General features: G+C 44.4%; 1 protein-coding gene across 1 annotated transcript in view; it reads left to right on the top strand.

Moving 5' to 3' along the window:
* The window catches only part of NTMT2 (N-terminal Xaa-Pro-Lys N-methyltransferase 2), a 132,736-nt gene that overhangs the window by 40,907 nt on the left and 68,676 nt on the right, over window positions 1-23,153 (top strand). The window contains exon 2 of the mRNA XM_082266086.1: window positions 15,530-15,705. Within this exon, the coding sequence (XP_082122212.1) occupies window positions 15,530-15,705 (176 nt within the window). The remainder of the gene's footprint in view (window positions 1-15,529; window positions 15,706-23,153) is intronic.

The following is a 23,153-nucleotide window of genomic DNA, read 5'->3' as shown; positions in this document are numbered from 1 at the left end:
TGTTAAGAGAAGGGGGTGTTTAGAGCAGGGGGGGGTGTTAAGAGCAAGGGGGTGTTAAGAGCAAGGGGGTGTTAAGAGCAGGGGGGGTGTTAAGAGAAGGGGGTGTTAAGAGAAGGGGGTGTTAAGAGAAGGGGGTGTTAAGAGCGGGAGGGCGGGCTGTTAAGAGCAGGGGGGTGTTAAGAGCAGGGGGGTGTTTAGAACAGGGGGGGTGTTAAGAGCAGGGGGGGTGTTAAGAGAAGGGGGTGTTAAGAGCAGGGGGGGGTGTTAAGAGCAGGGGGGGGGTGTTAAGAGCAGGGGGGGTGTTAAGAGCAGGGGGGGGTGTTAAGAGCAGGGGGGTGTTTAGAACAGGGGGGGTGTTAAGAGCAGGGGGGTGTTTAGAACAGGGGGGTGTTAAGAGCAGGGGGGGTGTTAAGAGCAGGGGGGGTGTTAAGAGCAGGGGGGTGTTAAGAGCAGGGGGGGGGTGTTAAGAGCAGGGGGGGTGTTAAGAGCAGGGGGGGTGTTAAGAGCAGGGGGGGTGTTAAGAGCAGGGGGGGGGTGTTAAGAGCAGGGGGGGTGTTAAGAGCAGGGGGGGTGTTAAGAGCAGGGGGGGGTGTTAAGAGCAGGGGGGGTGTTAAGAGAAGGGGGGGTGTTAAGAGCAAGGGGAGGGGGGGGGCTGGAGAGCATTAGGGGGCCAGCAAGTTGTATAGGAGAGGGGATGGGACAGCTGCATATAGATGATTTGATCTTTACATATTCCTCCTGCTGCTGCTAACTGACTGCAGGAGGGAGAGGAGAATCGGCCATTCAACGGCAGCAGGAGAAATACGGAAAGATGAATCCCTCTATATCCAGCTGTCCCTTCTCCTCTCCAGTCCAGACAGTCACACAGACACACAGGAGGAGGCTGCTCAGTGCTCACCTTCTTCCCGCCGGCCGCCGCCCCCGCGAGCAGCGCGGACTTTAGAAACTGCAGCTCCTTCACACTGACTGATATTCCGAGCAGCCTGACACCCCCCCAGTGCGTGGCACCCGGGGCGGCCCGCCCCCCCCGTTAGTACGCCACTGTGTCAGGGTGCCAGGAAACCAGGCCACATGGGGATCCGGTAAAATAAAGCAGTTTATTGGAGCAAACAACAATAAACGCACAGCAACAGAGAGGAAGTGAGAGCAGGAACAAGCCGGGTCAAGTCCAGAAGCGGGAAATCCAGAAGCAGGTAGTCATCCAAGCTGGGGTCCAGAAGCAGGTAGTCATCCAAGCCGGGGTAGAGTCCAGAAGCAGGTAGTCTACCGATGCGGGGTCGTCTGCCGATTCGGGGTCATCTGTGCGACACCCAGGCAGCATGCAAGTGATGATGCAATCAAAGTTTATAAGAGGCAGCAGTCTTCCCCTTTTCCCACGATGGCTGCCAACAGGAGGGCAAGGGAAGACCTTGACAACTACATACAGAATGCAGAGTTTAGGATTGCGCTACTTACAGTGCGCTGAGTTCAGAAGTGCACTACGTACAGCATGCAGAGTTTAGGAGTGCGCTACATATAGTTACGTACAGAGTGCAGAGTTCAGAAGTGTGCAATGTGCTACGTACAGAGTACAGGGTTCAGGAGTGCGCTATGTACAGAGTGCAGGGTCCAGGAGGGCTCTATGTACAGAGTGCAGGGTTCAGGAGTGCGCTACATACAGAGTGCAGGGTTCAGGAGTGCGCTACATACAGAGTGCAGGGTTCTGGAGTACGCTACGTACAGAGTGCAGGGTTCAGGAGTACGCTACGTACAGAGTGCAGGGTCCAGGAGTACGCTACGTACAGAGTGCAGGGTTCAGGAGTACACTATGTACAGAGTGCAGTTTTCAGGAGTATACTGCGTACAGTGTGCAGGGTTCAGGATTACGCCACATACAGAGTGCATGGTTTAGGAGTGTGCAGTGTAGAGAGTTAAGGAGCATGGTATGAACAGATAGCAGGGTTCACGACCGCATATCTCACTGACCTCTTTAATCCAAAAATGACTCATACTTTTCCCCTCAAATCTTTCTCCTCCCCCAGTACAGAGTTCTCCTCCAACCCATACCCCTTTCCTCAACAGGATTGCATCACAATGCCCCCCTCCCCTAGATGTCCAAATGCCACTATAAATTTTGTTATTTACCCCATCCCAACACAGACCTCAGATACAGCGTGGCCCCCTGTGGGGGGGGGGGGGTTATATTTTCTTTTTTCCAGGCTCCTTGTGTGGTCTGTCATAAGACAGGTTAGAGCTGAGGAGGAGCCTAGTGAAGGCTTCCTCAGCTGTCAGCTCTGTGACACATGCGGCGGGGTGAGATGCTGCCGGTGTCGGCAATCACTGCACTGCAATGGATGCCTGGCACTGGAGATTTCATTGGCTCTCACTGCTACCCTCCCCTCCCCCCGCTGTTCTTGCATATCACAATAGCTTCGCCCAGGGATGGTGGAGGGTTCAGTGCAGCTGCTCAGAGAAGAGCTGTCACTTCTAAACACTGATGGCAGGCTTCTATGTTTAGAGGTGAAGAGAGTGATCAGCAAACACAGCACCGGGTGATTAGGGTGGGCCCAGACACACCCGGCACACCCCGTGCACATGCACATGCCCACATGCCCCAGATTACATAAATACCATTCTAAAGCCTTTCACCATATATCTACTCTTCTCCATACTGCAATAATACTAATCCCTGGAAAGCACTGCTCCATTAAAAAAGTTGAACTCCTGAACAAAAAAACAGCAGAAAATACTTCTAGCTGCCAAACATTGCACTGACAGAGCAGAAAAAAAAAATCTTTTCAGAAGGGAAAAATAGAAAATTTGTGGGTCAATAAAAGACTCTCCAGCATTCTCTCTGACCCCCAAAATACATTTCTACAAATTTGGACACCCCAAGTCTTGAGTACTATACAGCGCCGGATCTGAAAATCAGCAGCAAAAGCAGTTTAACCACTTCAGCCCCGGAAGGATTTGCCCCCTTAACCAGTTCTGTACCGGAAGGATTTGCCTCCTTAATGACTAGGCCCTATTTTGGGATTCGGCACTACTTTCCTTTAACGGACAATTGCGCGGTTGTGCAATGCTATACCCAAACAAAATGTATGTCCTTTTTTCCCCAAAAATAGAGCTTTCTTTTGGTGGTATTTGATCACCTGTGTAAATATAAACAAAAAAGTGCAACAATTTTGAAAAAAAAAACAATATTTTTCACTTTCTGCTATATAACATTCCCCAAAAAAATTTTAAAAATCAAATCTTTTAACATTTTAGGCCAATTTGTTGTTTGCTACATATTTTTGGAAAAAAAATAATCGCAATAAGCATGTTTTGATTGGTTTGCGCGTCTATTAACTACGGGAAAGATTTATGTCATTTTTTATTGTTTTTTTTTTTTAACTAGTAATGGCGGCAAGCTGTGATTTTTTGCGGGACTGCGGCATTGTGGCGGACAGATCGGACCCCTAACTGACATATTGTTGACACTTTTGGGAGTACCAGTGAAATTACTACAGTAATCAGTGCTATAAATATGCACTGTTACTGTAATAATGACACTGGCAGGGAAGGGGTTAACAGTATAGGTGATCAAGAGGTTAAATGTGACCCTAGGGGAGGGATTCTAACTGTGGGGGGGTGTGGCTTCTGAGATGACCACAGAGACGTGATCCCACATAGCAGGATCACATGAGCTCTGTGATCATCCCAGGGAAAAGGACGGTCGGCTGTGTTTACAACAGCCGACCTTCCTTCTCTCCCAGCGGGGAACGATCACGGGTGCCAGGCGGTAATCAGAGCCATCTGACACACGCAATGGCTTCCCCGCTGACGATCGGGGGAGGGAGCGTGCCGCCGGCGGCACGCGCTTGCCCCCCAGTTCCTCTCAGGTGAGTTACGTAGATCTACATCGTTTTGCCTCCTCGAGCCACCCTGCCGCAGTAAAAAGGCGGCGGGTGGTCGGGAACTGGTCAATGACCAGGCCCTATTTTGCGATTTGGCACTGCATTATTTTAACAGACAATTGCGCGGTCGTGCGACGCTGTACCCAAATTAAATTGATGTCCTTTATTCCGACAAATAGATCTTTCTTTTGGTGGTTTTTGATCACCTGTGCAATTTTTATTTTTTGCGCTATAAACAAAAAAAGGGCAATAATTCTGAAAAAATATATATATATATATATATTTTTCACATTCTGCTAAAGGACATTCCCAAAAAAATAAATAAATAAAAAAAAAAATCAAACTTTAACATTTTAGGCCAATTTGTTTTCTGCTACATATTTTTGGTAAAAAAAAAAAAAAATCGCAATAAGCGTATTTTGATTGGTTTGCGCAAAAGTTATCACGTCTTCTAACTACGGTAAAGATTTATGTCATTTTTATTGTTTGTTTTTTTTACTAGTCATGGCGGCGATCTGCGATTTTTAGCGGGACTGCAACATTGTTGCGGACAGATCCGAACCCTAACTAACATTTTTGACACTTTTGTGGGTACCAGTGACATTACTAAAGTCAGTGCTAAAAATATGCACTGTTACAGTAATAATGCCATTGGCAGTGAAGGGGTTAACCCTGTGGGTGATCAAAAGGGTTAATGTATGCCTGTATGCTTACTAAGTGTGTGAGTGTGTGTGTGTGTGTAGGGGGGGGTTCTTTGACCGACACGGACAGATCGCAGCTTAACCTAAGCCCTGGAAGATTCTACCCCCCTTCCTGACCAGGGGTTTTTTTGCGATTTTTTACTGCGTGACTTTAATGGACAATTGCGCGGTCGTGCGACGCTGTACCTAAACGAATTTGACGTCCTTTTTTTCCCACAAACAGAGCTTTCTTTTGGTGGTATTTGATCACCTATGCGATTTTTTGATCATGCGCTATAAACAAAAAAAGTGCGTAAATTTTGCAAAAATAACAATATTTTTCACATTTTTTTATATGAAATTCCCAAAAGAAAAAATGTAAAAATCAAAATTTTTTAACATTTTCGGCCAATTTGTTTTATGTTACATATGTTTGGTAAAAAAAATCGCAAAAAGCGTATTTTGATTGGTTTGCGCAAAAGTTATCGCGTTTACTAACAAAGGGAAAGATTTTTGTCATTTTTGGTGTTTTTTTTTTTTTAACGAGTAATGGCGGCGATCTGCGATTTTTTTTTGCGGGACTGCGACATTGCGACGGACAGATCGGACCCTTGACTGACATTTTTGACACTTTTGGGGTTACCAGTGACATTACTGCAGTAATCAGTGCTATACATATGCACTGTTACTGTAAAAATGACACTGGCAGGGAAGGGGTAAACTGTATTGGAGAGAGAGGGGTTAAGTGTGTCCTAGGGGCGTGTTTCTAACTGTGATGGGACATGGCTACTAGTGTAAAAACAGAGATCAACGGTCCTACATAGTAGAACCGTCTGATCTCTATTTTTACACAGGGGAGAATGACAGGCGGCTTGTTTACATTAGCCGCCTGCCTTTCTCCCTTCCCGGCGAAACGATCGCGAGTGACCGGAAGACATCGGGGCTGACCGCCGCAGTATATATACTTGCGGTGGTCGGCAAGTGGTTAAGCTTAGCTGAAACTTCAGATCTGTCCCTGACTGTCTCACAGAAGATCCACCTGCTTTGTTTACAAAAGCAGGCGGGTCTTCTCTCCATTTACCAGATGATCATGGGAGGAAGGCGGCAATCGCTGCCTCTCCTCCCGCGGCCCTCCACCCCCTGTGTCTACCTTTCCCTTCAGTCACGTATAGTACTACGTGACTGGACCCAGGGGAGCCGCACTGCCGCAGTAATATTACTGTGGGCAGTCGGCAAGTGGTTAAGAATAGGTAAACCCAACATTTCATATTCTTGATATTTTGAGGCTATACCATGTATTTGTACATGTATGAAAAAGTATCCTCTTGTCTTTGTATTGCTTCCTTTATGTGAAATCCCTGGTGTTTCTGCCAGTCCGTCTGCTTTCCTATTAAAAACACACTAATCAGAGCTTAGCGTGGTCAGTTCTTTAGCTCTGCTGAGAACTCAGCCTGCTCTACTCCAATGATCAGACTTGTCCTGACATGCCCTTCCTGCACAGCCTTTCACTGGGAAGATCAGTGTGAAGGCAGGTGCAGTCCACTATCTTCACTGCAGGTGGCATTCAACCGCAGCGGCATTGCAGGGGGAGAGGAAGTCAAGAGGAACATGGTTCCTGTCTGGTTGCCTGGGTCACAGGGGCAGAGACCTGGTTAGATGTTGGCCGCCATTGTGACTCTGGCAGCCATGTTAGGTTGGCAGAGTCTATTTAAGACCCTGGCTGCTGGGTTTGGAGCGCTTTTAGCGTGTTGTTTCATTTAGGGACAGATCGCCCGTGTTAGCAGTATGAAAAGCTTATAGATCTGCCACTCTCCTTGGACACAATCCCATAAGGGCGCTGATCGGCCAGGCCACATTCCACCCCTCCAGATGAACGCTGTTAGCTGGAGTGAGACCTACTCCGCTACACACTGTGCCACCCATGAGTGGTCCCGGTTGGGCTGCCTCCCACCGGGCTTCCTGTAAACTGTTTTTCCTTGGCTTCAATACAAGTTTTCTTTATTTACTAGTGTTTCTCCTCCCCTAGCTCTTATGCAGCTAAGAATAAGAAAAAGGGAATATGATCACTTTTAAAAAAGGGGAAAAAAAGGTAATGTTTTATATATATATATATATATATATATATATATATATATATATATATATATATATATATGCACAAAGGTTATGCTTTTATTTTCTATTTTAAACGGAATGGGTTATTTTACAAGGTGAAGGTTTACAATCACTTTAAAGAGGTAATATGGCTTAGCCAACTTTTGGAAGATACAGCATTTATATATCAACTCAAAAAGTTGAGGTGCTGGATGGGAAAGGCATCGCTACCCCTCCACCCCCACCAAAGGGACGTGATGCCTGGGCAGTGACTTACTTTCATCCACCGCAGCACCAGACCTGGAACTTAGACAGTAAGCCTTTGCAGAGGGGAGACCTGGGTCTTTGAGCTTAATGCATATTGGCTGTCTACTTCTTTCTATCATGGAACATTGACTGTGTATTTTATTTGAATAAACCTTTTAAAAAGTTTACATACCAACTGTGGCACAGTCACCATTATTGCCTATCTTGGGACAATATGCTGCAAGTCTATTCTACACATACTGTATGTATCCCCTAGCGCTGGACTTTAAGGAATTTCCTTTGGTTGGATTATACATCACTAATATACTGTATGCAGCCAAATGTGCTTGGCATTAAAATTACAAATATTCTTTATAAAAATGGAGGCTTATACTGTCGCCACCTGTTGAGAAGTCAGCATTGGGAGTGCTGCTAACTATGTAATTCAATATGATCTCGTTATGCATACTATATACTTATTACAATTTTACAGGTTTATCTTGGCATAAGTGACCTTTTAATGTAATTTCTTTATCTTCATGTGAAATCAATGACTATATTTTACTTCTAGTTGTTGTGAGTGATTTCTGGCATTTATTTCTGCGGTCTCTACCATTGTGTTTGGCAATGCCATTGGTATTGTCTTAGCTATAACAAACTAAAATCTCTAAAGTATAACTAAAGGCAAAACTTTTTAAAAATTTTGGATAGAGCAGTGAGGGTGTAGAACATCTGTTCTGTTAGAAAACGTTTTTGTTGTTGCTATCTTTGCCCTCATTAGGAAGATCCTTGCTCTCTATTTGTCCTGTTTAAGGTTATCATCAAAAGTGAATGTAAAGGAAAACCCCAAAAATTTGGTTGTCCCCAGAATAGTAATTGAGGGGAAATCTTCCAAAGGGGACACTAGTTCTGGTGACTTGGTGGGCCCCGATGGATTCCCTTAATTTGCAGGCATTTCCTCTCACTTCCTGTTTTGGCTATGGGACAGGAAGTGAAGGCAAATCTCCCCAATGGGACACCAAAAAAAAAAACTGACAGGGGTTATAACCCTCCCTTACTCTATCCAAGATGGAAAAAAAAGTTTTGCCTATAGTTCTACTTTAACTGAACCAGAAGACATTGAATCCCAGCCTCCAACTTAATGTGTTTTTTTCTTTTTAACTTTGTACGGTGTGAAAGAGTTAGAACCTCCATGAGGATTTTACTGCTGAACATAGTAGAAAGGTGTGGGGTGCTCGGTCTTGTATTGTGCTGGTTGTTTTCAGATGAAAATAGGAGGAATAATTTTTCCTTAGGCAGCTCTCCAGGAGTGATAGCCAATAGTCAGCTATTAGCTTTAATGAACACTTGAGAATATTTTTTGAAAAGCATTAAATCTGACATTCACTAAAAATTTGCTGCAGGTTAATCTTCCTGGTGCATGTTTTAAAGTTTAGGATTCATCACCTGTGTTTCGCACAATAAAGTATTTAGTGCTAGCAAAGACAACTTTGGTTGCTGGGTTCAGAAGGCCATCATTAACCACTTTACCACCGGAGGATTTTTCCGTCCAGGCCACTTTTTGCGATTCGGCGCTGTGCGACTTTAACTGACAATTGCACGGTCGTGCAACGCCATATCCAAACGAAATTTACGTCCTTTTTTTACCACAAACAGAGCTTTCTTTTGGTGGTATTTGATCACCTGTGCGATTTTTACTTTTTGCGCTATAAACAAAAAAAGAGCGTTTATTTTGAAAAAATAACAATATTTTTAACATTTTTCTATATGAATTTCCCCCCCAAAAAAATGTAAAAATCAAATTTTTTTTAAATTTTTGGCCAATTTGTTTTCTGCTACCTATGTTTCGTAAAAAAAAAATCGCTATAAGCGTATTTTGATTGGTTTGCGCAAAAGTTATTGCGTTTACTAACTAAGGGAAAGATTTCTGTCATTTTTGGTGTTTTTATTTAACGCGTAATGGCGGCGATCTACGATTTTTTTTGCGGGACTGCGACATTGCGGCGGACAGATCGGACCCTTGACTGACATTTTTGACACTTTTGGGGGTACCAGTGACATTACTACAGTAATCAGTGCTATATATATGCACTGTTACTGTAAAAATGACACTGGCAGTGAAGGGGTTAATTTTATTGGAGAGGGAGGGGTTAATGTATGCCTGGTGCTTACTGACGTGTGGGGGGGGAGGTGACTTTGTGAGACAGGGACAGATCGGATGTCCAGCTATGCTGAACAGTCCGATCTGTCGCTCCCTGTCACTATGGAGATCCGCCAACTCTGTTTACACAGGCGGGCGGATCTCCTCACTTGATTCCCCGACGATCGGGGCAGAGCAGCGGCGATCGCCGCTGCTCCTCCCCTGGCCCGACTCCCGCTGTGAATGAAAACAGCGGGAGCGCGCCTCCGGCGGCACGCGAGCGTCGCCTACAGGGGGAGGAGTCCAGCGACTTAGGTCTACGTCGCTGGACGGGATCGTGCCACTTTGCCGCAGTACGCTCCATGTGAGCGGTGGGCAAGTGGTTAAATCTCATAAGGCCTTAGACAAAATTTGTCCATTTCTCCTATGGCACATTCTACAAAGGCTTATCTGCCTCTTGGGCTAGCAGGAGCTACACCAGAGCAGATATGTCATGCAGCAACATGGTCATTGGTCAAGCTACTTTTTTCAGAATTTATCAACTAGACCTTCTCTCAACTCTCAAGTCTTTTGAGAGAAAGCAGTGGCGGCTGGTGCTCAAAATTTTTTTTTGGGGGGGGGGGACGCAAAAAGAAAAATATAATAGGTATTGCTTCGCGGCAAAAAATGCGGTAAAAAATTGTGTGACTTTGAGGTCATGGTACAGGCATGGCACAGGTGATGGTAAAGGCATGGCACAGATGATGGTATAGGCATGGCACAGGTGATGGTACAGGAGATGGTATAGGCATGGCACAGGTCATGGTAAGGGCATGGCACAGGTCATGGCACAGGCATGGCACAGATGGTATAGGCATGGCACAGGTCATGGTACAGGCATGGCACAGGTCATGGTACAGGCATGTCACAGGTCATGGTAAGGGCATGGCACAGGTGATGGTACAGGCATGTCACAGGTGATGGTATAGGCATGTCACAGGTCATGACACAGGCATGGCACAAGTCATGGTACAGGCATGTCACAGGTCATGGTAAGGGCATGGCACAGGTCATGGTACGTGCATGTCACAGGTGATGGTATAGGCATGTCACAGGTCATGGTAAGGGCATGTCACAGGTCATGGTACAGGCATGTCGCAGGTCATGGCACAGGTCATGTCACAGGTCAGGTCACAGGTCAGGTCACAGGTCATGTCACAGTCATGTCACAGTCATGTCACAGGTCGTGTCACATGTCATGTCACAGGCATGTCACAGGTCATGTCACAGTCAGGTCACAGATCAGGTCACCATTCAGAAATTGAATCACTTCACTTACCGTTACCCGCTGCTGCTGGTCTGACTGTGAGACTGTCTGAGGCCTGCTGCGGACTCGGAGTACTCTCAGTCTCTCTGTGCAGCTGCGCCTGCGGCCTGCCTGACTGCAGTCAAGACAAGTAGTGTCTGACTCTGGGACTGGGAGACTGGTCTGGGGTCACTCAGCCTTCAGGACAGTAGAGATAGGCGTAGGTCACTCGAGCTTCTTTTGAGATCGCCGATTGCGAAGTTCCGATCGGATCTGACTCAGGACTCATGTCGCGTGGCTCTCGCTCCTCTCTCTCTCTCTGCGCTGGGCGGGAACGGAAGGTGATCGTGACGCCGGGGCGGTGCACCGCCCCCACGCATCATGTCACCAGGTCCATGTCCTCCTGTGATTGGTCCAGGCTGGAGTCTGGACCAATCACAGCCCGGACATCATTAAAGTGGGGAGTGTCGGGGCGCATTGCTCTGCGCCCCGATGACCCCCGGAAGAGCGCCAATTGGCGTCTCTGCCAGCCGAAGGTGGGGTCAAAAACCCCACCCCCCACATACCCAGCACTAGGTCTGGCGCCCCTAGTGGGCGAAAGAAAAATATACTTTTTTTTTATTTAATCTCTTTTTTTCCTTCCTTTTTTGGGAGGGGGGGGGGGCGCCGCCCCTGCGCCCCCTATCAGCCGGCCGCCACTGAGAGAAAGGTACTTCAAGAAGTGGTCCCTCTCTAATCGGGTAAGTACTTGCCTATCCTCTCCTGTGTAGCCTTGGACAGACGACTGAGGAAAACCAGAGTTAGACTTACTGGTAACTCTGTTTCCTAGAGTTGTCCAGGACAACAGGACTTCGCTCCCTGAATATTTTTCTGTATTTGTATGAATATTTTTGTCTTGTAGTTGTTTCCCTATGGGATTTTCACACAAAACACTGATGGACTAGTCCTAGGAATGCCCTTTTAAAGTCCCTCCTGTTGTGTTTCCTGCCTTTGAAGGTAGAGTCAGGCTAAGTTCACATGTAGGCGTTTTGGGGCGTTTTTGGGGAGTTTTTCTGCTCTAGGATCAGCTCAAAAAACGCCCAACAAGAAAAATCCTATTCATTTCAATAGCCCCTGTTCACATCTGAGCGTTTTGACATTTTAAGCAAAACGCCCAACGCTCAAAAAAGTACATGAGCTTCTTTTTGGGCAGATTACAGGCGTTTTTATTTTTTTCCATTGGTCACTAGTCAACCTAAAAACGCCTGAAAAAACGCCAATAAAAACGCCTTAAAAATGTCAACATGTGAACGTAGCCTCAATCTCTCTCATGCTTTAGTAAGCACCATTCACTGCTTTATAAATATGCCCCTTTGTATCTAGATCTGATACCATTTAGAATCGTGTGCAATAAAAAGACAATGCATAAACAATTTGGTAATTTGGATCATCGAGTATGTCATAGCTTGGTTGGGTAATCCTAGAATTATTCACGAACTGTTTAAAAAGTAAGGATTCAAACACCTTATAAAGGGTTGGAAATTGGTTAGGATATTCTTATTTATATTTAAAGATTTATAATATCTAGTGAGTACAAGATGGGAAGCCCCCACCATGTGTATATATATATATATTATATATATAGTAGATCACAAAGGTGAGTACACCCCTCACATTTTTGTAAATATTTTATTATACCTTTTCACGTGACAACACTGAAGAAATTACACTTTGCTACAATGTAAAGTAGTGAGTGTACAGCTTGACAGTGTAAATTGGCTGTCCCCTCAAAATAACTCAACACACAGCCATTAATGTCTAAACCGCTGGCAACAAAAGTAAGTACACCCCTCGGTATAAAATGTCCAAATTGGGCCCAAAGTGTCAATATTTTGTGTGGCCACCATTATTTTCCAGCACTGCCTTAACCCTCTTGGGCATGGAGCTCACCAGAGCTTTACAGGTTTCCACTGGAGTCCTATTTCACTCCTCTATGATGACATCATGGAGTTGGTGGGTTTTAGAGACCTTGCGCTGCTCCACCTTCTGTTTGAAGATGCCCCACAGATGCTCAATCGGGTTTAGGTCTGGAGACATGCTTGGTCAGTCCATTACTTTTACCCTCAGCTTCTTTAGCAAGGCAGTTGGCAGGTGTGTTTGGGGTCCTTATCATGTTAGAATACTGCCCTGCGGCCCAGTCTCCGAAGGGAGGAGATCATGCTCTGCTTCAGTATGTCACAGTACATGTTGGCATTCATGGTTCCCTCAATGAACTGTAGCTCCCCAGTGCTGGCAGCACTCAAGCAGCCCCAGACCATGACACTCCCACCACCATGCTTGACTGTAGGCAGAACACACTTGTCTTTGTAATCCTCACCTAGTTGCCGCCACACATGCTTGACACTGTCTGAACCAAATAAGTTTATCTTGGTCTCATCAGACCACAGGACATGGTTCTAGTAATCCATGTCCTTAGTCTGTTTGTCCTCAGCAAACTGTTTGCAGGCTTTCTTGTGCATCATCTTTAGAAGAGGGACAACAGCCATGCAGACCAATTTGATGCAGTGTGCGGCGTATGGTCTGAGCACTGACAGGCTCCCCACCCCTTCAGCCTTTGCAGCAATGCTGGCAACACTTATATGTCTATTTTCCAAAGACAACCTCTGCTTATGATGCTGAGCTTGTGCACTCAACTTCTTTGGTCGACCATGGCAAGGCCTGTTCTGAGTGGAACCTGTCCTGTTAAACCGCTGTATGATCTTGGCCACCGTGCTGCAGCTCAGTTTCAGGGTCTTGGCAATTTTCTTATAGCCCAGGCCATCTTTATGCAGAGCAACAATTCTTTTTTTCAGATCCTCAGAGAGTTCTTTGCCATGAGGTGCCATGTTGAACTTCCAGTGACCAATATGAGAGAGTGAGAGTGATAACACCAAATTTAACACACCAGCTCCTCATTCACACCTGAGACCTTGTAACACTAACGATTCACATAACACTGGGGAGGGAAAATGGCTAATTGGGCACAATTTGGACATTTAAATTTAGGGGTGTACTCACTTTTGTTGCCAGCGGTTTAGACATTAATGTCTGCGTGTTGAGTTACTTTGAGGGGACAGCAAACTTACACTGTTATACAACCTGTACACTCACTACTTTACATTGTAGCAAAGTGTTATTTCTTCAGTGTTATCACATGCAAAGGTATAATAAAATATTTACAAAAATGTGAGGGGTGTACTCACTTTTGTGAGATACTGTGTGTGTGTGTCTATATATATATATATATATATATATAATTTTTAAAACATTTTTTATTGTTCTCTTGATGCCCTTATTGTTAGAGAATTAGGAGGGTGGTTAATGTTTTTTTTTTTTAGGTGCTTCTATTGCTATGGGGGCACCAGGGGAGAATTGGCAGGTAAGGGACGTTTTTTATTTTTTCTTCTCCCTTATGATACACTGCACAGTGCACCCGGAAAGTATTCACAGAACTTACCTTTTGTTATGTTACAGCCTTGTTTCAAAATGGATTAAATTCATTATTTTCCTCAAAAATCTACAAACAATATCCCTTAATGACAACTGTTTTCTATCGGATTGAGGTCAGGACTCTGTGCAGCCCAGTCAAGTTCCTCTACCCCAATCTCGCTCATCCATGTCTTTTTTAGACCTTGCTTTGTGCACTGGTACGCAGTCATGTCTGAACAGGAAGGGCCAACCCCAAACTGTTCCCACAAAGTCGGGAGCATTAAGTGGTCCAAAATGTCTTGGTATACTGACGCCTTAAGAGTTCCCTTCACTGGAACTAAGAGGCCAACGCACAAACAAGGTCCATAAAGACATGGATGAGTGAGTTTGGGGTGAAGGAACTTGATTGGCCTGCCCAGAGTCCTGACCCCAACCCGATAGAACACCTTTGGGATTAATTAGAGTACAGACTGTGAGGCAGGCCTTCCCTCCAACATCAGTGCCTGACCACACAAATGCGCTTCTGGAAGAATGGTCAAACATTCGCAAAGACACACTCCTAAACCTTGTGGACAGCCTTCCCAGAGCAGTTGAAGCTGTTATAGCTGCAAGGAATGGGCGAACTCATTATTGAAACCTACTGACTAAGACTGGGATGCCATTAAAGTTCATGTGCGTGTAAAGGCATGTATCCCAATACTTTTGGTAATATAGTGTATATACTTATATATAATGAATACCATTTTTTTCTGTTTTCCCAGTGAACTGGTGTGTGTGTGAGTGTGTGTGTGTGTGTGTTTGTGTGTGTGTGTGTGTGTGGGGAGGCGGCACGTGTCAGCACAAATCTTGGCCACTTAAGGAGAGGACAGGCGGGCTGTTATCCCAGCACAACAAGAGAAAAAAAAAAATGACCATGTAAGAAGGAAGTGCTCTCATGCCTAGTGTGGCCAGTTTGAAATAGGAGAACAGGAGTCTGGCAGGATCACCGGGTATTTCACACAAAGGAAACAATGCAAAGAGAACAGGATACTTTTAACAAAAGTAAATGGTACAATAGTCACAAATCAGGAATATTACATTTTCGGGCAGCATATTTGTTAAAGTAGACCTGATTTACTGAAGTGTGAAAAATTGAAGTGAAAAGAACATGCGTGCACATCAATTATCCAGTCCTTTGAAAAGTACTTGTCTTTTTTAAAATTTCCCCATAAATGACTAGATGTTTAAAGAAAACACTGATTCACTTTACTTGACCTCCCTTCACACTTAAGTGAATCAGGTCCAATGGACTTACTATACAGAGATTACTAATATCTGTGGATGCTTGCCTATTTTTTATAATTTGTTGCTTTCAATACAGGTTCTCTTAAATTCGACCTAAAGGCTGGTCCCCCTTGCTGTACAACCAACTGCTGCTTCTTCTTCCCATCCATGGCCAAATGAGAGTTCTGCGTGAGGCATAGGCAGCCAATCAGTGCCTTACATAGAATATTAATCTCAGATAGGAAGGTGAGATGGCAATTTATAATACTTCAGTGGCCCTAGCTCTAAATGCAAGCATACAGTATGGGAGGGCAGACTACCTTGTTATAATGGCAATCAATATAGGACTTTAGGTTTTCTTTAAATGGTGATCAGATCTACATTAAAAAGTATACAAACTTCAACAACAAAAGTCATCAAGTCATACTTTGTAATTGTGTTCAGTATCAAGGTTTCTATGGTGCTTTGTCCTAAGGTCATTATCCTGTTTTCACAGTGAAACTATTTGCTATGACAAGCGAAGTGATTGATGGGGAGATGCAGTTTTATATTAGAGCACGAAACTTCTACAAGGATGTTCCTGCAACAGATGAAGGAATGATGGGGGATTTTTCTGACCTCTCCAATATCGACATAGAATCATCCAGAGAATTTCTGAGGAAATTTGTTGGGGTTAGTAGATAATTCTTTTTTTTTTTAACCAAATAGCAGCACACTAACCCATGTGCTAAACATTACTATATTTTATTGTTTAATAGCATTTCATAAAATTCCCTGGTCAAGTGGTCAAGTCCAGCAAATATCTATAATATTATACTTAGAAAATAATTATTTTATTCAAATAAATAAATAATATACCATAGAACAAATTAAATGCCCATTGTATTCTACATGAAATCAGCTACAAAGCTATAGTACAGTTTACTGTACTAGTATTAGTGTATTAGTACAATTTACTGTATGAAAGTAGCAATCTATCCATTAAAGTTTTTAATTCCTTCAAGAAGAAAGAGAAATGCCTGCCTGTGTGCTTTGTGCAGAAGAGAAGGTCAGGATATTTTTACTTCCAATTTCTGATCTTGGCTGCTACTTCAGGGACTCCCTGTCAGCTACATAAATGCTGTGACAAATACTTTTTATGTGTAGGACCTGCCAGCAATTTACAAATTCCAGTATACATATCAGGTTATCACATCCCTGTGACCAGCTATGAAAAGCAAACACGACTGTACAGTAGCACCCTCACTATTGCTAGTGTAAGTAAATTTACCCCCCCCCCCCCCCATAGGCAGAGGAGCAAAAGATAAATTGGTTCTAAAGTCAGAAGTTTTTTATATCTTAATGCATTTTTTGCATTGAGATAAAAACCTTCTGTGTGCTACAGCCCACCTCAGCCCCCTTTATACTTACACAAGTGAGCCAATGAGGAGAGAGTGGGGGATGGGGAGCCACGACTCCTTGTCTGAATGGACACACAGAGCAGTGGCTCAGCTCGAGTGCCCCTATAGCAAGCTGCTTGCTGTCAGGGCACTCAGCAGGAGGGAGGGGCCAGGAGCAGCAGTAAAGGACCCAAGAAGAGGAGAATCTGGGCTACTCTGTGCAAAGCCACTGCACAGAGCAGGTAAGCATAACATGTTTGTTATTTTTAAATGATAGGAAAGGAAGCTGTGGCTCTGTTACCTCCACCTACCTTCTGGAACTCTGTGGATATTTCCAGAACATAGTGGGTGGAGGACCAGAGGCTGCAGCCTGAATATTTGTAATTTCCGCCAATCCCGAGGGGGGGGGGGGTGCAGAGCTCAGAATGTGGGTAGATAACCCATAAATACTCAGAAGCATGGCAGTCTGGGAGCTGGGGGCTCTTCCCCTGGGGCAGAAGAGAGTGAGAAGTAGGAAGCTTTAAGTCTGCACTTGAGGCATCAAGCCAAGCCAGGAACAGCTTGCAGCAGCTTTCTGAATTTGAGAAAGTACCTAAATGGGAATGAGTGTGTACAAACCAGCATCACTCTCAAATCTACAGAGAGGTCAGTGTAGTGCCGGGGTCAGCAAGCTGTCGACTGCGATCCAGTGTTAATTTTGGCAGCAAATTTAAATTTAGTTTTAGTCTTAGTCTTAGGACTAAAATGGCATTTTAGTTTTAGTCACATTTTAGTCTTCTGCAAGTGTTTTAGTTTTCGTCGTATTTAGTCGACTAAAACTCCAGTACATTTTAGTCGACTAAAACGTCCTACATTTTAGTCGACTAAAACTCATTTTAGTCATCTATAATCGAATGGGTGTAATTGTAATTTGTAATGCATTATTTAAGCATTTCTCCACAATTTCCAAACTCATTATATACTACTGCTGGTCCTGGAGTGAAAAATCGAATATGATATTATTATTTATGGTATTAAGCATTGAGCATGCACCAGTGTTAATTTTGGCAGCAAATTTAGATTTAGTTTTAGTTATAGTCTTTTGACTAAAATGCCATTTTACTTTTAGTTGTATTTTAGTCATCTGAATTGTTTTCGTTTTAGTCGTATTTTAGTCGACTAAAATTGTGTTAATTTAGTCGACGAAAACGTTTTAGTCGGTTTTAGTCAACGAAATTAACACTGCTGCGATCCACTGGGTCAACTGCGGTGATGGGTAGATCGCATCTCAGCATTGCCGACCCTGGACTAAACCTCTCATCCCCAGTGCTGTCAGAGTGAGAGCTGGGTGGAACAGGGTAAGAAGTTCTGTAGCAGGGACGGAGAGCCAGGGACGTGCAGTGGGGGAGAAGAGAGCCAGGTGGGTGGAGCGGAGGAGGAACCTTGCTGTTACTCGCACTGAGCTATCTCTTCCAATTAAGCTGCAGGCATGGGCGTAACATCAGGGGTCACCCCACCCATGCTGTACGGGGCCCGTGTGGCCTTCCTGTCATAATAACCTACTCTGTACACAAAATGCCAGAGTACTGCTAGGATTCCGTAGTGTTCTTGCATCTTGTGTCCCACAGCTGAGTGGTGGAATGCTTGCTCTACTACTTGGCTTCCACCTTGCCTTTGGTTCCACACTCCTCCACTCTCATTGGCTGGGGAGAAGTTTTGAGCTTTTGCGCACTATTTCACAAACAGAGCAGATAGGAGGACGGGGTTGAGAGCAGCTTGGTATGGAGGAGGAAGTGCTGGTGCTGACAACCAGGTGGAATGGACACCAAACTGTCACAGAGCTGAGCAAGGCAGGAGGAGGAGGAGAGTGCTGCCTGGTAGCCGAGACAGCTGTCACTGGTGAGGAAAGACGTTGCTCGGTTCTGTGCCACCAATTGGGGACCCTTTGTACCCTCCAGTCTGCTCACCTCACAACACTGACAACCGGGAACAGACACACACTGCCACCTGCTGACACTGACAGAAAACTCCCAATAATTACTAGGACCAGCAGCGGGGGGGGGGGGGGGGGGGCTGGGCAGGGGAATGGGTCTTTACCAGGAGGTGAGGCCTCTAACATTTTCTTTTCAAACTGAGTTTTTTTTTTCTTTCTTTTTAAACTGAGTTTTGGGGGGCTCTATACATTAGGGGAGAAAAGGAATATAATTTGTTACCAGGGGAACATTTGCCATTGGTTGGGGGGTAGGGGGGGCTGCCCATGCTTTACAGATTGGTGAACTTGTAGGTGGGGTGCAGCGTGGGGCATCCGCGTTAGGACACAATCCCAGGACAGTGAAAGAACTTGTATTGAAACAATGCAAACACAGTTCACAAATAACCCAGTGGGAAGGCAGCCCAGCTGGGAACACTCACAGGCCCAACAGCATGTAGTGAGCAGGTTTCAGCCGAACTGACAGCATCTGTAGAAAGAACAGAATGCAGCCTTGCACTGAAGCAGGCATATGTCCAGAGAAGCAGCGAGCCCCACACTTTCCCTCCCCATCAGGAACCTTTCTCCACCGCTAGTTCTGTCCCTACCAGACAGGGTACCTGTCCCTACCCTACTAACTCGCGAAAGTGTGTCAAACCTAACCTAAGATGGCCAGTCACATGGGGCGGCAGCATCCAATGGGGTATCTTTCCCAGTGACAAGGAAACCATAGAGAAGCCATGTTCCTTTTGACTTCCTCTCCAACTGCAGTGCTGCTGCGGACGAGTGTCACCTGCAGTGGAGAAAGTACACTAAACCTGCCTACAAACTTCTGTCCATTTTTACTTCTGTGACACACAGGCTTTCTAAGATGCCATTTTTATACCTAATCATGTTACTGGCCTGTTGCCAATTAACCTAATTACAGTGGGGATCGAAAGTTTGGGCACCCCAGGTAAAAATTTGTATTAATGTGCATAAAGGAAGGATGAAAAAATCTCCAAAAGGCATCAAATTACAGATTAGACATACTTGTACAAATATGGTCTTCATGGAAGAGTCATCAGAATAAAACCTCTTCTACGTCCTCACCACAAAAATCAGCGTTTGAACTTTGCAAATGAACATATAGACAAGCCTGATGCATTTTGGAAACAAGTTCTGTGGACCGATGAGGTTAAAATTGAACTTTTTGGCCGGAATGAGCAAAGGTACGTTTGGAGAAGAAGGGGCACAGAATTTAATGAAAAGAACCTCTGTCCAACTGTTAAGCATGGGGGTGGATCAATCATGCTTTGGGGTTGTATTGCAGCCAGTGGCACAGGGAACATCTCAGGAGTAGAAGGAAAAATGGATTCGATAAAATTTCACCAAATTTTGGATGGTAACTTGATGCCATTTGTGAAAAAGCTGAAGTTAAAGAGAGGATGGCTTCTACAAATGGATAATGATCCTAAACACACCTCGAAATCCACGGAGGATTACATCAAGAGGCGTAAACGGAAGGTTTTGACATGGCCTTCACAATCTCCTGACCTCAACATAATTGAAAATCTATGGATAGACCTTAAAAGAGCAGTGCGTGACAGACAGCCCAGAAATCTCAAAGAACTGGAAGACTTTTGTAAGGAAGAATGGGCAAAGATACCTCAAACAAGAATTGAAAGACTCTTGGCTGGTTACAAAAAGCGTTAACAAGCTATGAAACTTGCCAAAGGGGGCAGTGCAAGATATTAACTCTGCAGGGTGTCCAAACTATTGCAGACGCCATTTTTTCGTTTTCTGTTATTTTGAAAGTGTAAATGATGGAAATAAAATCTAACTTTTGTTGACATATTATAAGAATGTCTAATCTCTAATTTGATGCCTTTTGGAGATGTTTCCATCTTTCCTTAGCTTCTTTATTAACATTAACCACTTTACCACCGGAGGATTTTGCTGTCTTACGTCCAGGCCACTTTTTGCGATTCGGCGCTGTGCGACTTTAACTGACAATTGCGCGGTCATGCGACGCCGTACCCAAACAAAAAAAGAGCGTTTATTTTGAAAAAATAACAATATTTTTAACATTTTTTTATATGAAATTCCCCCCCCCCCCCCCAAAAATGTAAAAATCTAAATTTTTTTACATTTTTGGCCAATTTGTTTTCTGCTATCTATGTTTGGTAAAAAAAAAATCACATTAAGCGTATTTTGATTAGTTTGCGCAAAAGTTATTGCGTTTACTAACTAAGGGAAAGATTTCTGTCATTTTTGGTGTTTTTTTTTAACGCGTAATGGCGGCGATCTGCGATTTTTTTGCGGGACTGCGACATTGCGGCGGACAGATCTGACCCTTGACTGACATTTTTGACACTTTTGGGGGTACCAGTGACATTACTGCAGTAATCAGTGCTATATATATGCACTGTTACTGTGAAAATGACACTGGCAGGGAAGGGGTTAATTTTATTGGAGAGGGAGGAGTTAATGTATGCCTGGTGCTTACTAACGTGTGGGGGGAGGTGACTGTGTGACACAGGGACAGATCGCATATGTTCAGTTATGCTGAACACTGCAATCTGTCACTCCCTGTCACTGAGGAGATCCGCCCGCTCTGTTTACACAAGCGGGCGGATCTCCAAACTGGATTCCCCGACGATCGGGGAAGAGCAGCGGCGATCGCCGCCGCTCCTCCCCTGGCCCGACTCCCGCTGTGACTGAACACGGCGGGAGCGAGCCTCCGGCAGCGCACGCGCTGCCCACAAGGGGCGGAGTCCAGCGACGTAGGTCTACGTCGCTGGACGATAACGAGCCACATTGCTGCAGTAGCAGCAATGTGAGCAGAGTTAAAGTGGTTAATACAAATTTTTACCTGGGGTGCCCAAACTTTCGATCCCCACTGTAGTTGCATAATGTTTTTCAAGCTGTTCCTTGTGAGACATTTTGCTGCCATAATTTTTAAAATTACGTATTTTTTCTTACAGTGGTAAATTTTCTTAGTTTAAACATTTACTATGTTTTCTATTTTCTATTGTGAATAAAATATGGGCTTATGAGATTTGCAAATCATTGCATTCTGTTTTTATGTAGATTTTACACAGCATCCAAACTTTTTTGGAATTGGGGTTGTACAATTAACTTTTGCATGCACCATACTAATATGGAATGATTTGAAATTGTAGCAGGTGCATATTTTAGGAAAACCAGTTATACTGGTTGATTAGCATTGTACTTGATCGATTGATTAGCATTGTACTTTATTCACTTAGATATGGGGAAAAATGGTTACTGTGTTACTGTGAAAATGTTTTAAAAACATTTCTATTTCAGTGAGTATACTTGTGCATCAAGAAACTACTGTTAATACAGTTTGGTAAAGTGACTGTAAAACTTAATTTTTTAAATTAATATAATAAACATGTCATACTTACTTGCTCTATTCAATAACCTAATCCTCCGCGAACCTGCCTTCTCCTCTTTGGTGAGTGCCCTCAAAGAAAGGTGCTTTCTATGGGGGCCCTTGTGGAGGCTCGATCCAAAGCCCCCCCCCCCCCAGCTGTGTTTATAGACACCCCCCACTCCCTCATCACATAATTTGATTGACAGCAGCAGAAAAGGGAGAGATACGCTTTTTTTGTGCACGGCACTGGATTAAAATTGGGCTCAGGTAAGTATATGGGGGGGGGGGGGGAGATCCTGCAGCACAGAAGTTTTTTTTACCTAATGCAAAGAATGCATTAAAGTGCTTGAAAACCCTTACATTTTAACAGTGGCTGACCTCAGGTGATACAGAGATTAAACATATAACTACATAGGTTGTACCTGTTTTTCTGCAAAAAAAATTTTCTCTACATCTATTCAAAGTCCAGAATTTTGTCTGAGCTGTCAGAAAACAGATAGCTGAGGTTACACACTGCAGAACCCAGTGAGGAGAGCCCTGAGAGCTAATTGGGGAAGGAACAACCCCCCCCCCCCTTCACCCTGCACACATGAACAGAGCTAAGCCTGTCTATCAGCTGGAGATCCCTAAGCCTGTCATCCAGCAGACAGAAATGACACTTACTGCTCTGATCTGAGACAAGTGCACACTATAGAGGGATATGCTTTGTTCTGAGGTTTACAACCACTTTAAGGTTAAAAAAAAAACAAACCTTAAGGCTTTAGAGCCTGGTTCTAAATCTGGTTACCTTGGGACACTGCCATCATAAACAAAACATAATGGCTATATGATGGCAGCATGTGAAACAATTTGAAGATGATTGTGGATGCATTTTGACTACCCTTTTAGGCACTCAGGCTGGCCATATACGGTTTGAATCTCGGCCGGTTCAGCAGGAACCAGCTGAGATCCAAACCATTTAAATATTGGCATAAAAAAGTATGCATCTAGCGAAAGGAGGGGGAAGTAAGAAATATATATATATATATATATAAATATATATAAATATATATATTGTAACAGGAAGTCAGCTAAATCTGGGAATGTAGTCACAGGAAGGAGATACATTTCCACCTGACTTAGAAAGTCCATTAATTAATTTAGGGTGTTGGCTACAGAGCTAGCCAGCAGGAAGTTGAAAGGCCTTCACCTGTTCAGAATGAGGGAGTTAAGGCTCTATAATTTGTTCAGAGAAATTCTATTGTTTGCTGCCTCCAGAAGCTGTGTCCTGAAGCCATGTGGGCTGGGAGCAGGAGGACAGTCAGCGTGTGCCTCCCGACAGGATGTGTGGGCCTGGGAGAAGACCCCCCGGAGTGATGTGTGCCCGGGACGGTAACCAAGGGTGAATACGTCTCAAAGGTGAGAAGACGAA

This window comes from Pelophylax lessonae, assembly GCF_965119305.1.
Source record: "Pelophylax lessonae genome assembly, chromosome: 8".
NCBI lineage: Eukaryota > Metazoa > Chordata > Amphibia > Anura > Ranidae > Pelophylax > Pelophylax lessonae.
The sequence above is the reverse complement of the archived record's forward strand: the minus strand, read 5'-3'. Positions and strand labels throughout refer to the sequence as shown.